The sequence below is a fragment of the Saccostrea cucullata genome, unplaced genomic scaffold (genome assembly GCF_032062105.1).
Source record: "Saccostrea cucullata isolate Sc308-1 unplaced genomic scaffold, CSIRO_AGI_Scuc_v1 ctg2418, whole genome shotgun sequence".
Classification (NCBI taxonomy): Eukaryota; Metazoa; Mollusca; class Bivalvia; order Ostreida; family Ostreidae; genus Saccostrea; species Saccostrea cuccullata.
The window spans coordinates 4,195-19,907 of NW_026941080.1; the positions used below are offsets into that span (position 1 = coordinate 4,195).

General features: G+C 33.9%; 1 protein-coding gene across 1 annotated transcript in view; it reads right to left on the reverse strand.

Annotated features, from left to right (window-relative positions):
* Nucleotides 1-2,110: 2,110 nt before the first annotated feature.
* The window catches only part of LOC134257067 (3-oxoacyl-[acyl-carrier-protein] reductase FabG-like), a 41,458-nt gene continuing 27,855 nt past the window's right edge, over nucleotides 2,111-15,713 (reverse strand). Inside the window, exons 3-9 of the mRNA XM_062739714.1 lie at nucleotides 6,497-6,586; nucleotides 4,919-5,060; nucleotides 4,066-4,112; nucleotides 3,894-3,963; nucleotides 3,602-3,638; nucleotides 3,392-3,467; nucleotides 2,111-2,709 (exon numbers count right to left, since the gene is read on the reverse strand). Coding sequence (XP_062595698.1) covers nucleotides 2,557-2,709; nucleotides 3,392-3,467; nucleotides 3,602-3,638; nucleotides 3,894-3,963; nucleotides 4,066-4,112; nucleotides 4,919-5,060; nucleotides 6,497-6,586 — 615 coding nt within the window. The 3' untranslated portion in view covers nucleotides 2,111-2,556. The remainder of the gene's footprint in view (nucleotides 2,710-3,391; nucleotides 3,468-3,601; nucleotides 3,639-3,893; nucleotides 3,964-4,065; nucleotides 4,113-4,918; nucleotides 5,061-6,496; nucleotides 6,587-15,713) is intronic.

A 15,713-nucleotide genomic window follows, 5' to 3' on the forward strand; every position in this document is an offset into this window, starting at 1 on the left:
CCATAGAACTTATGAAATGATGATTTTAAACGAGACTGCTGATATTCTTGTTTTGTCAACTTGCTTTTCAATAATTTACCTCGTTTTAGAAATTGTTCATACGTAGAGCATGCTCTTGCGTATCGAATCAACTGAGATATATGAGTATTTTACCCTATCTTTGGACTTTCAGTAGGACGTGACTTTCTCTGCGCTACGTAATGGAGAATACCTAGTAGATTCTCATTGGTTACGAAATTAATAACATAGGAACTTAAAATTGTTGTTGATAACGACCAGACGACTTATGCCCCACCTCTGTGCCGTGAGAGAACTTTTAATTGGCTATTTACTACACCAGTTGACATTCGGCCGCATTTCTATCATATGTATATTTCAACAGTGAAGGGAAGCTGTGTAAATTTCAGAAGCTAATTAGGTAACGTCGAGAATGCCACGCCTTACTGAAAGTCCAAACTAAGCGTGTAATTCTTCTATATACTCCGTATACAGGTGATGAAGGTAAATTGCTGCATATGTAAGGGAAGTGACGATAGAAAAATTAAAGTCATCACGTTTATCATACAGCTTGGTTGTTAGATTTCCATTAGTGTCTTTTTCAAGTAAAATTTCCATGTATGAGACAGAAGTGTCGGACTCTGTGGTATCTTTTATCTCAAGCTCACCAGGATATATCGTATCGACGTAGGAATGGAAATTACCATTATTAATTAACAATACGTCGTCGATATATCTAAATGTCGAGTTGAAGGCCACAGCAAGTGTTTTCTTCTTTTCACGCATAAGATTTTGCATAAATTCTGCTTCATATGAATATGAAAATAAGTCTGCTAATAACGGAGCGCAATTTGTACCCATGAAAATTCCAATAGACTGTTGGAATACCTGGTCTCCAAAAACCACATAGATGTTGTCAATCAGAAACTCAAGCATCCTCTTGATGTCAACTTCAGAGTACTTATGTGTGCAATCATAATCTGTTTTAACAAAATAATTTTGCAAATGATCAATGACGAGGTAAGTAAATTTACGAGTTCCATTTTTATTGAAGAAGCAGCTGTCAATGATATCAAAAAGCCTGGATTTTAATTTGTCGTGGGGAATTGTTGTGTATAAAGTTGAAAAGTCGTAAGTTTTTAAGCTGTTGATTTTTGTAAAGTTTTGCGATTTCAAAGTGTCCAAAAGTTCTTTAGAATTTTTTAATATCCACATCTGATTCACACCACTTCTTGAATATATAGTTGCACAGTACTCTTGAAGTTTCTCCTTCACTACTGTCAATATCTTTGTGAGAAGTAACGAAAGAGGCTTGGTTGAACATTTACTGGAACCTGCAATGTACCTTTGTTTGTAAGGATTCTTATGAAGCTTTGGAATCCACTATAAATATATATGGTAGTTCAAATTCATTTTGGCTTTGTGGAATATTAAAAGTATTCAAAACTGGCAGGTGATTTTGAAAATGCATTTGTTTGTAATAATAGGGTAAATATCCGATAATGTATTAATTGAATGTTTACAAGGTTAAAAACATTGTTTATGCCTTTTGGGACAACCCTTGTAATATAATTACCTTTTTTACACGAGTATCAAATAACAGTAAAACAATGACACTTCTGATATGTTTTCATTATTTAACTTGTTTTGTCCCTTCACTAAACACATAAGCATCCTTTTCAGTTTAAATTTCTATCGATATACTTTCAATATTGAAGATTAATGTATTTTAAAAAAAGATATTTATTTGTTATTTAATTTATATATTTTAAAATATTAATCTTGGTTTATTTAGGATAGATTTATTCATTGATAAATTACTTATTGACTCATGTTAGGTATTTTTGATATTAAAGACAAGAAAAATTGTGTTCAAGATTATATAAAACTAAATCTGAACTTCCAAATTAACAACGTATGTCTAATAATATAATTTGATAGATAACTACAAACGATAGACATAGACGATGGTTCACAGCATATCATTGAAGACAATGGAGTAACAATACGATAATCAGTAATTAAAACTTCACAAACTGACAAATAATCCCGTGATCTCAAACAAGAAACCATAATTGCCTCCAAATCAGCTTGAATAGATATTCGAAAACGCTAAATTATCAATTTTAATACAGTAGCTTCATTTTTAAAAAGTGTGTTTGAATATTCAACTTTAAAAATATTCTATTTTCCGATTTTCAAATATTCTATTTTCCAATTATTCAATTACATGCAGGTAAACTTCGTATGTTCTAATCGATTACAAGTACCATAGATCAGATATATTAACAGGTTAATATATAAATACATGTATCAACATATAATATATTCATAGGTTAATTATTGCTATAAATTTTATCTCTGTTTAAATGATTTCTTCTGGTTTCATCAAAAACTTGTAACGAGCATATACCCCGGTATTTATTTTACATTACACCCGAATAGTTTAAATGTAAATTTTGTTCCTATGTATTCTATTTGTTTCAATTCCGAAAAATATCATAATGTCAATGATATTGACTTCTACTAAGTTTTCTGATGCCCCTGTTACAGTCCTATCTAGTACAGGATATGACGTCCACCATCCACGACTATTTCTACTCCATTTATGTGCGATGCTTTATCAGAGGCCAGGAAACAGACAATCGGGGCTACCTCTTCCTGCTCAGTGTTTCGACCAGTGGGATTCTCTTTTGCAATCGCATCAAGAAACTAGAAGAAAGGATAATTGGAATGCATGCAGTAAAATATTCCATGTATTTCAGTCTTATACCTCTGTAAAACAAATTATATAACATGATAAGAGATAATTCATATCCATATCTTACCAAATACTTGCTTCATCATGAGGAATGTGTATTTTTTTATGTTGGAATTCCCTATAACTCGTATTTAGAACTTTCAAATTAATGAATCTTTCTTAAAATATAATTTTATACTTTTGTATTTATGATAACTGCAAAAGCACTGATCTGTAAACTGTTTAATGTAAATGATCGATTTATTCAATCATTTGATTACTTTTATTTTCTTTACAGTAACATATTTTAAATGAGATTTATTATATTTGGAATGGTAGGATGAAAGATTAGTCATTATTAAAATTAAAAGGGAAATGAATTTTGTTTGCCCGATCATGACAAAGGAGGGTGTGTCTGGTCGACACGGAAGCTTTCTCCTGTATGGCACGTGATCCAACCTCTAATATTTTAGTGGTCCGTGATGGCTCTGGTCCCGATTTGTACTGTTTCAATTGACCTTTGAGCCTGATTACAATTTGTAATCTCCATATTTTTTTCCTTATTTTAATAACGATTTAAAGCAATTATTCCAATTAATAATGGCATTCTAAAATAAAAGATTTTGAGATACCAGATTCGTTAAATTATATTACCTTACTGTACGATTCTTCATCTACTACTCCAGGAATGTTATCACGTGTATAAAAATTGGTTCGAATTGCTCCAGGCCTGTTGATGATAATTAAAGAACAAAAACTGAATAGACAGAACAAATAATTTTTTAAGAAATGCATAGTTCAATTTGTTTGTTACCTCATATCACATAAAAGATGTTTCAAATTTTCAGACTGGTATAAACATACCTTACTGTGTTTGCTCGCACTCCATGGGGCGCTAACTCTGTAACAGTAGAATAAAAGTGTCATTTCTACTGTTAATATTGTTATGTAATTCAACTATATGTACTTTGTATTCATATTAGCGAGTGCAATGATTTGTTATCCATACATAAGATTAGCATAGTCAAATTTGTAGATTGATTTCATAGATAAGTATGAATAATTTCAAGTAGTTTTGCTCTGCTTGATACCAGAACATCACACTCTAAACACAATGGTAACGGCTCCAAAAGTGAAGAGATGAGTTAATTCAGACCCAGTGCTAATCCTCTAGTGAAAGCATCCATGGCTGCTTTGGACATGGAATAAGTACAAGTTCCAGGCATCTACATGTACATAAAAGAAAAGGGTCTTCAGAAATAAATGCTATTTTAAATTATAAATATCTACGATTTTTCCATTTAATAAATTGTTGACTTTCAGAATACCTTCAATGTGGCAGTAGACAGTACACTTGATATATTAATGATGCAACCTGAAAAGAATGAAAAAATACAATATCTTTCACGCATGAAGTGACATGTTAAGAGTAGATAATAACAGTCTAGTATGTCTAGACAAAATGAGTGAACAAAAGTTTATTCTGTTTTCATAAATTTTGACAAGTACATTTTTGTACTCTTTAACCAATAAAAAAAAATCAAACAATCACTATTACCACGTCAGTATACTAGTAAACAAAAACAAGACGCCCGGGGGGCCACATCGCTCACAAGAGCACTGTGACAAGGACATAGGCAAAGAGAGTTCAGTACTAAAAAAAACTTAAATGCATATGTGGTCCCAAAGTACCCGTAACATGGAGAATGATATGATTTGAACAAAGTTAAATCTACACTTACTAAATAAGGATGCTTACATCTTTTTCTTTTTTTTTTACTAAATGTGACTTTCTTCCTTAAAATCTTAACGTTTATTTTGGCCACACTCTACTCCCGGGAGCATAATTTGAACAAACCTGAATCTACACTACCTGAGGATGCTTCCATATAAATGTGACCCACCATAGCTATGCTATTCATGAAAAGAAAATTGTTAAAGATTTCTTTATATATTCCTATGTAATGTAAAACTTGATGGCCCCGCCCTAACCCTGAGGGTCATACTTTGAACCAATTTGAATCTACACTATCTGACAATGATTCCACATCAATTTTATCCTTCATGTTCCATTGATTCTTGATAAAAAGGTTGCTGTGCTTCAAAATTTGTATTTTGAATGGACTTTTGAGCTTGAATACCTTTCGTTATCTGCATATATTTCATGAACACAATACACACCTTTCGTTGCCTTGAGATATGGTATCACCAGCTGTGTGAGAAAACACGCTGACTTGATGTTGACGTTCATGATTTCGTCAAAGTTCTCCTCTGTTTCCGTTGAAATTGGCAATTGCCTCCCCATACCAGCATTATTTACCTTGTATAAATAAAAATTATCACAAATTCGATAAACTTGATGACTTGAACTTTTCAATTTTGACTAAATATATATATAATTATTGTTAAGTTCATTATCGAAACACTGAACTGTCCATAAATTTTCTTCTGTTAATCCCAATCATGACAAGGAGCACACGTCGGGTGCGAGCAGCAGAAGATGCTCAAACTTCCATGATCCCACCCCTGAGATGTTATAACTTCATCACCTGCATACAGATTTTATGTATTTCTGTTGATTTAATACCCAAGAGCATGCTCAACGTATGAACTATTTCTAAAACGAGGTAAAGTATTGACAAACAGATTGATGAAACAAGAATATCAGCAGTCTCGTTTAAAGTCATCATTTCGTAAGTTCTATGGTCGATACAATGAACTTGTCATCAAATACAGTTTATCATCGAGTCAAATGCTGACTGACGATTTTCATATTTATTTTTATTCCATTATTTATACACTAAATTGACGACGAATTTTTCCCGTTATTTCCCGATCATGGCAAGGAGCACACCGCGGATGTGACAGGTCGGCAGGAGATGGCACCTGATCCCACCTTTGATGTTTTGAAAGTCCGTGTTTGCTCTGCTCCTGTTTTGCATATTTAATGGACTTTGATCTTGAATAATGTTCGTTATCTTCGTATGTTTCATGTTTAGGTCCATATTTGTTCAAATCCAAAGTGTCTATTGCTTAATGGAATTTTAAGCTTAAATACTGCTAGTGTTCTCCATAAATTTAATTTTGATAATTATATTTTTTAACTTCAAAGAAAATGAGTGTTTTTATGCTCATTTTTGGGTCATCCTTTACATACTGAATTGTCTGTAGATTTTTCCGTTTATCAGATGCTGACAAAAAGCTCAAGGCGGAAGTGCCTGATCGACAGGAGATGCTTTCTCCTCCACGGCACCTAACTCATCTTCTATTGGTTTTATAAATATCTGTTTATAAGGTTAATAGAGGCCATATGGAATAATAGTATAAAATTTATTGCATAAACTTCTTGAGATATCGCCAGAAAATAAAAGGTATACACACTCACAGACTTGAAGTTTGACAATTTCAACTTAAAATAGATAGGTGCCTTTTTAGGCCAAATGGTAGTATCATTACAGAAGCTCAAAGGCTTCTCAATCTGTCGTTTGGATACGAAAGTGTTTCAGACAGACAGAAATATAAACGGACAGACGGGCCGAAATAAATATTTCCCCATTTCGTGAAACTAGGGAACAAAAATTGATTCGATCTCCAAAACACTAGATATTTGGTTCCCATCGTCTATTGTCAAAAAACATACAAATATGTATGTTTGTGGCAGTTTTTAAGATCTATTTAATTTTTAGTTTACAACGCAGTGATTGTTTTAAACATTCATATTGTTACAGTCTAAGAAATATTTATTGAATTCCTTGCAAGAACATCCAGTCTTCCAAAATGTCCAATTGTTTGTTCCACGAGCGACTTTCTAAAATCTCTGGAAGTTAAGTCACCCACGCAGAGGAGAACCTGTGTAAAATAGGTACGTAGAACATAAAAGCGGAATTTTAATTTCAACCTTTTGATATAATGGGCGAGATTTATTTCACTTTGCATGGTAAAGCAGACTATCTGTTTGGCATAACAAGCAGTAGAATATATTATCGCTCAGAATTCCTTAGAAAACATTAACATTGAAATCCCAGCTGCCTCGCTAAGAGGTATCCTGTGAGTCAAGTAGTTTATATTGTAACGTCGACGTCTCGCAAAGGATTGCACAAGAAGGCACGGCGCAATAACGCCAGTTACCAATTTAGGGTTGAAGCACTCATTCATTTTAAAATGCATGGTAACAATTGTCACTGAAACACTTTTTTATAAAGTTTGGCATATACAAGGGTCATTCACAAAATACGTAGACAATTTTCCTCATCGTCATATTAATATAACAAGATTAATGATCAACACATTTTCATAACTAAAATCATTCATTTCGTCGAAGTGTTAAGTTTCATTCCATTTGATTAAATAGAACTCATGTTAGCCAATTTTTAAGCAGCATGACTTCCGGTCACGTGATGGTCTGTGACTGCCCAAAACTTTTGGGCTCCGCTGTTTTGTTTCTGTATGGTTTTAAGTGTGTTTAATTCTGTGGAAAGGAGTTTATTACTCAATTTGGTGAGTTTTGCATTAACTTTGGGATTAGTGTAGCGTAACAAGTGCACTGTCTAAATCTAAGACATTCTTCATTGTGAACACGTATTCACTCACAAAACCAGCAGTATTCCCAAAAATCTAGTATAAAATTTATGACTCGGGCAGAGGAGAAAAGTGAAAATCGTAAATAAAGGGTTTGCGCGACACTCAAGGAAGCGGTGAACGTTGACCTTGACCCCGCAGATGTCCTGGCAATCCATCGGATTCCCGGGGGAGATGGAAGAGGACCACGACCTGTGATCGCAAAATTTCGAAACACCGACATCAAGATTATGGTAATCAAAAACAGATCTGACGAAAATCTTAAAAGATCTTCACCATGCACGATCACCTAACACAAATGAACGCTAAACTGGTGCGCGACTTGAACAGTGATCCGCGAATTTACAGTGCTTGGTATTATAATGGAAAAGTGTTTCCCTTGACGAAGAAGGAAATCGGCTCAAATTTGATATTTTGGACAACGTGTCTGAAAAATTGAAAGGACACTAAATTATTATTCATATACGCAGCGGAGCAGACTTTGCTAAAATAACACATTCTGACTGTGAGATCAGGCTCGTTATTCGCTAAATTCAGATCATGTTTACTTTTTGTTTGTGTGAGTGTGTGCATGTGATTGTCTCCTCGTTTTTCTAATATAATTATGTGTTTTCATTATTTGGAAAGATGGTGCTTTCACCTTATTCAATGTCTCTTTATTGTTTTTTTCTAATCCACTACAAACTAAATAAGTAGCTCAATTAAACTGGTAACGGTGAATTGTCAAGGCTTGGCAACCATGACAACAGGTAGCTATAGAACATGATTTTTAAAAGCACTTATCAGATTAAAAAGCAATGCTTTATATTTAAGAGCCGTCAAAACCATTTCCAAAAACAGTATCGTTTTTCGAAATTGGTTGAAAAATAAAAAAAGTTATATTTTTGTTCTTGTCATCTTTTCACATCTTGAAAAAAAAGTGTTGCTATTTTTTAAAAAATTAAAGGGACAAAATCTACTAAGCTGCAATTCTTCATTTAATGCAAAGTACTTTACAATGAAATTTTGAGCAATTTTGCTTTTTAGATGTATTATAAATTCTCAATACTTTTTGAGATATTTAGAAGAAACTGTTGGCCCCTCTAGATCCCTTATTTTAGGGGCCAGCCCCTTTTTCGATATATCATCTGAGAGATCTTGCAATTCTACACATCTTTTGTTCTATATGTATCAACAAAATATTTCTTGATAAAAAGATACCGTAGAAAAGGTGTGAGAAATTTTGAATTTCGTGATAATCTTTTTTGGTCTATAGCAAGCGCCAACGTGCGTCATTTCCAGTAAATTTTAAATACCTTATGCACTTCTCCATATATAACTCTAAAGTTTGAAGTTTCTATATTAACCCGTTTTTCGGGAAAATTGTGGACAAAATGACCCTTTAAAATAAGAAAATCGACAATATCTTTAGACCGGAAGTGACGTCATCGAAACGAAAAAAATTTATAAGGTTCAAGTGATGATCCATACGTCCTGAAAGTCTCATAAGATTTCGTTGAGCCCTTTTTGAGAAATCGCGTACGAAAATCGGTAATCAAAGAAACAATTATAACTAGAGCAAAGCTTATTGCACAGCAACGAGTAGGTCTTCCATTCTGTTTGACAGGAAGTCTCGTTTCTGATTTATTACAAAAATGTGCAATAACTCCCAAAATGGTTGAATTTCTTTAAACCTATGTATATAAATGCAAAAAATAAGCCTTTTTTGCTATTTCCGGTTTGACCGGAAGTGACGACGACGGACAGAAAATTCAATTGTATCCTCCCAATGACAGATGTTCCCCAAAGAACGGCAAACATACACATTTTCCGATTATTTCCGGTTTGGCCGGAAGTGACGTCATTGGACGTATTTTGACTACCCCAATAGATAAAGCTTGACATTTTGAACAACTTTGCTTCTTTGGAGTATTACAAATTCTCAATACTTTTTGAGATATAAAGGAAAAGAGTTTGGCCCCTCAAAGCCCTTATTTCAGGAGCCAGCCCTTTTTTCGAGATATCGTTTGAAAGATCTTGAAATTCTACGCTTCTTTATGTTTTAACAAAATATTCCCAGTAAAAGATATCGTAGAAAAGAATGAGAAATTTTGAAATTCGTGATAGGTTCTATATTTGGGCCATAGCGAGTGCCGACGTGAGTCATTTCCGGTAAATTTGAATTACCTGATGCACTTCTCAATACATAGCTCTACCATGCCTCAAGTTAGAAGTTTCTATTTCGTCCCCCGTTTTTGGGGAAATTGTGAACAAAATGACCCTAAAAATTCAGAAAATCGACGATATCTAAGCCGGAAGTGACGTCATCAAAACGGATAATGTTTAAGTGATGTTACATAATTCCTGAAGTTTCATGCGAATCGATCGAACCGTTTTCGAGAAATTGCGTGCACAAAATCGGTAAGTAAAAAAAACAATAATAACTAGAGCCGAGCTCGTTGCAAAGCAACGAGTAGGTCTTCCATCCTGTTTGACCGGAAGTACATCTGTAACTTTCATTTAAAAAAAGAGTAATGAAGTCCAAAAATGGTTTAATCCTCCTAATCTTTATTTATTATTGCAATATTAAGCCATTTTTGTCTACTTACGGTTTGACCGAAAGTGACGTCGACAGACAGAAAATTGAGATTTAAGCTTCCAGTGAAATATGTTACACAAACCATGTCAAGAACAGCAAAACTATACGTCCCCAGACGTATTTTGATGACCTCATTAGATAAAGCTTGACATTTTCAATAACTTTGCTTCTTTGACGTATTACAAAATCTCGATACTCTTTGAGAAATAAAGGAAAACTTTCGGCCCCTTTTGGCCCTTTATTATAGGGACCAGCCCCTTATTGTTGATATCTGTCGAAAGATCGTGACATTCTCTACAAGTTTTGTTCTTAATGTCTTTACAAAATGTTTACATGTAAAAAGATATTGCAGAAAAGGTGTTCAAAAATTTCTAAGTCCGTGATAGGACTTTTTTCGAGCCAAAGCAAGCGCCGGGAGGCGGGGCCTAATTTATACGGGAAATGTTTTCTATGACGTCACACATAATATAAGGTCTTTAAAATATAAAAAAAAAATGAAATTATGTGCAATTTCAAACAGCTGGATAGCTGTATACTACATACAAACTTACTATTACATGCAGTTTTGTCGTTTGTTTAATCCCACACAACAGTATATAAATTACAGTACATCGATTGCAATGCACTTGTCAATGTGACGTCACCTCGCAAAAATGACGCAGTTTATACACAGTGAGAGGCTGATCAAGTCACATTTTGTACAATAAAAATGTCTTTTTTTCTCAAATAAAATATTTTCAATTAAATAAAAGGCTGTTAACTTGGGTGCGATGTCTGTTTTAGTATTTTATTTATAAACTGTCCCTACATTCTCCAGACAAGTGATACTGTCGTGTGCAGATTCACTGAAAAAGTAATGGAAGGGTCCTAATAACTCGAATTATTGCAAGGGCATACCCTCAATGCATCTTGTCAAGTTTTTACACATAAACTCAAGAACCATTAGGGTATTTGAAAAGTGCTGCGAACTTCATGAAAACTTGCAAATGAATTAATTATAACTATATTTAATGTATTTGACCAGCAAAATATTCAACCTGCCGTCCAACAAATTAAATTTTAGCAATTAAAAAGGGGAATCTATATAGGTTCGCAGCACTTTTCACAAACTACATATAATTTTGAAAAGGATTATCAATTAAACTAAGATTTTTTAATTTAGGTATGCCCTTGCAATATTGGAATTTATACATGACTTCTAAACTGCAAGTATAATTGTTTAAATCATGTGACGTCGACATCACGTTACAAGTCTAAATAAAAAATCTAAATGTCCCCAACATGTAGATTTAAACCACATTACATTTTTTTTATATCAGTGAAGTCCTAAAAAGAATCACCCCTCCTAATAAAGTATGTATTTTTTATCTTAAAAAAATCGCCGATATTTCCATTTGTAACCTTAACTGTGCTGCGTGGCCTACCCTGGGTCTACAAACGTTAATATGCCCTTCAACTGGTGTGTATCATTACCGCTACATAGTCATTCTACTCTTAATCCATTTATTACTTTCAAATGATAGTTCAATAACCAACACATCATACCGATATAGCAACGACACGCAGCAGCTTTATTTGTGCAATGTACATAGCATATGCAAAATGTGAAAATCAGTTTGTATATACAAATAGATGTTGGATTGCATAAATCAGGATACAATTTAGACTTTTATCGTGCTCTACCTGTCGTCCTAAACTGGCATTTAAACCACTAATATTTCCATCTGTAAATTTTTCTCTGTGATAACCACATGGGCCTGTAACATACTGTATTTGATTTTACGTAATCACTATATGTATACAAAAAGAGAAAGGGAACAACGTCAGCTCGAATTTACACAGGGTTGATCTCGGAAATGACTCGTGTTTTCAATAAAATACCTTGCAGTTAGTGAAATAACGTCTGGGATCGTTCAGTAATAATCACTTTTTAAAAAAAAAAAATACCATCGCGGTCATTTAAGAATCGTGTAAGTCGTGTTTTGCAGATCCGATATCCTGTTATGCAAGTGATGTAGTTTAAGTCGTCCACTAAATTCGCTAAACATTGCATCCAATATTTAACGCGAGATGCGATTGGTCAATGGTGCTTTTCTAGAACATATCTGACCAATCACGCTCCGCCTTTTACCAATCATGGGCTTTTCCAAAATGTCGTCTGTTCTGGGCTCGAGCCTCTCTGTGAACGAAAAAAGCTACCGTATTTATTCAAATCGGATATGTTGTACCTTTTAATTGCAATTAACAAAAGAAAAAGATGATTTTCGTGAACGCTGGATCTTTACTTTGTGTTTTCCATCTCCGGAAAGACTTCAAAACTGGAGAAAATATGCGAATTTTGCCTCGTTTTATTTAGTGGATGACTTAAAGTACATCGACTAGCACAACGGGATATCGAGTTAGTATTACCCAACTTAAACGCTATAAAAAGTAACGAGGTTTCTGTTTTATTAAAGAGTATTTATTGTTGTATGATTTCTAGTTATAATTTAATTGGCTACATTCTTTTTTCCCTTTCCTTTTTTATATATATATAGTGATTACGTAAAATTAAAAACAGTATGTTACCGGCCCCTGTGGTGATAACGTATTGAAAGTTAGTAGAGTTGATTTTTTGATAATTCTACCGGAATGTAAATTAGGTAGGTCGAAAGGTCGACCTTTATTTTAAATGTTAATGGGGTAGGGGGGGGGGGTCAACATTATCGCTAATTCGTCAAAAATTTCAATGCAGTACTACTAGACTTTTTTCAAATATTCGACCCCCCTCATTACAGCTACACATTGAATCAGCCAGATATGCAGGGAATTTTTTTTTTAAATCTTGGATAGTCTGTTTGATACTGAGCTTTGAATTGAGCTATTTAAAGACAAAGTGTGACGGAAGGACAAGCGGAAAGACGGAAGGATGGAAGACGTCCGACTTGACAAACACTTTATGCCCCGGACATATTCATAGTGTGGCATAAAATGTCGTGTATGATTATTGATTTGCGTAAAAAAATAGGTTGTGAATTTCTCGATCTCGAAATTCAACACCAGCCCTAACCCACATGTATACATGCATGTACGAAAAACAAATCAACCGACTGACATTCTCGGCTCAGAAGGAAGACATTGTATTCATTTTAAAGGGGGAGGGGGTTACTGATAGTGATGAGAGGAAATTTAACCACCTGTCGGTCCATGAAACATTATTTAGGAATATTTGTATACAGCTCCCTGGCTTTCTTAGAATTAAATAAGTATTTATTGAAATATTTAAATAATTCTTTTATGGCCGCAGTAATTTGCCCACGCGCTTAAAAAATAAAGAAAAGTAAGTTAAATTCATTAAAATCTGAATAATAAGATTAAGAGTATATAATAATGAAATTTCACATAGCTTAAATCACTACAAAAAAGGAAAGCCGAAAGAATATTGGCATATTTTACGTAGAAGTCAAATCCGAAAAATAAAACGAGTGTTGAAATAGATTCTATGTTTGAGTTTTTGAAGAAAACAAATGAATGTATTGTCCAAAATAGTGACATAGATATTAAAGTAGACATAATTAATGAAAGTATCCTAAGTCAGTTTATCGCATGCGAAGAAATAATGTTTGCAGTAAATAAGTTAAATTATTATACTTCTGTTAAAATGTTTCCTATATAAAGTTCAGAAGGTAAACAAGCTATCTTTTATAGTTCACGCATAGCAAAGCTATACCCCGGGGTATAGTTTTTGCTATCCACCCTCCGAAAATTTTCATGCAATTTTAGCCTCCAAATTTTGATTTCCAACGATAGACCTATCTACTGATGATGTCATAATGACTTCAGTAGCATTGTGACGTCATCAGGATTTCAGATTATTCTTGCAGTAATATCTTACTCCGAAAAAATTCAAACCTCATAAATTATATTATACATCAGTATAATAAAACGCTTATCCACTGGTTGTGCGTGAGATAGCTCTTTTATCAAACCCTTGACAGAAACTATTCCCCTCGGGCAAGCCCTCGGGGAATAGTTCTCTGTCGCGGGTTTGATAAAAGAGCTATCCCACTCACAACCAGTGGATAAGTGTATAATATATGGAAATGTTTGTGAAGAGTTATGAGATAGTAAACTGTTACCTTTTAGCAACTAGGTAACGCGATTTTGAACATTTATGTTCTCATCGGGGTACCAAAATTATTTTGAAACGTGAAAGGAAGGATATGAAGATAACGAACAGTATTCAATCTCAAAGTCCATAAAACAATACAAAATAAGAGCAGAGCAAACAAGGACCCCTGAAACATCAGAGGTGGGATCAGGTGCCATGGAGGAGTGAGCATCCCATGCCGACCGGTCACACCCACCGTGTGCTCCTTTTTCATGATCAGGAAATAACGGAAAAATTCCGGCGTCAATTCAGTGTATAAATAATGGACTAACAATGGGTATGAAAAACGTCAGTCAGCATGTGACTCAATGATAAACTGTATTTGCTGACAAGGTCGTTGTATCGACCATAGAACTTACGAAATGATGACTTTAAACGAGACTGCTGATATTCTTGTTTCATCAACTTGCTTGTCAATAATTTTCCTCGTTTTAGAAATTCTTCATACATAGACCATGCTCTTGCGTAGCGAATCAACAGTGATATACATGTATATACTCCGTATGCAGGTGATGAAGGTATATTTCTGCATAAGTAAGGGAAGTTGACGATAGAAAAGATAAAGTCATCACATTTATCATATAGCTTGGTTGTTAGATTACCATTAGTGTCTTTTTCAAGTAAAATATCCAAATATGAAACAGAGGTGTCGGACTCGGTGATATCTTTTATTTCAAGCTCACCAGGATATATCGTATCAACGTCGGAATGGAAATTATATCTCGATTTGTCGAATTGAAGGCCACAGCAAGTGTTTTCTTCTTTTCACGCATAAGATTTTGCATAAATTCTGCTTCATATGAACATAAAAATAATTCTGCTAATAACGGAGCGCAATTTGTACCCATGGGAATTCCAATAGATTGTTGGAATACCTGGTCTCCAAAAACCACATAGATATTGTCAATCAGAAACTCAAGCATTTTCTTGATGTCAACTTCAGAGTACTTATGTGTGCAATAAGAATCTGTTTAAACAAAATAATTTTGCAAATGACCAATGTCGAGGTAAGTAAATTTACGGGTTCCATTTTTATTGAAGAAGCACCTGTCAGTGATATCAAAAAGCCTGGATTTTTATTTGTCGTGGGGTATCGTTGTGTATAAAGTTGAAAAGTCGTTACGTTTTTAAGCTGTTGATTTTTGTAAAGTCTTGTGATTTCAAATTATCCAAAAGTTCTTAAGAATTTTTAAGCATCCACATCTGATTCACACCACTTCTTGAATATATAGTTGCACAGTACTCTTGAAGTTTTTCCTTCACTACTGTCAATATCTTAGTGAGGAGTAACAAAAGAGGCTTAGTTGAATATTTACCGGAACCTGCAATGTATCTTTGTTTGTAAGGATTCTTATGGAATTTCGGAATCCAATATAAAACAATATACGTAATTCAAGCTTAAAAGCAATTGAATATTATACGTATGTACAGTGAGATAATTCCTATTTGTAGGTTGTAGTTGTGAGAATGTTGTCACTTCAGACTACAGTTTGCCATCAGTGGAGATAATTATTTAAATATACAAACATAAATATGCCTTACGTTAAAGTATTTTCATACTAGTATTCAATTTTTAATACCACCTTAACAAAAAAAGTTGAAAATGAAATTACCTTAAAAGAAAGAAATACATGTATGTTTCTAAGAAACTTTTGGTTCCAAATGTAGAA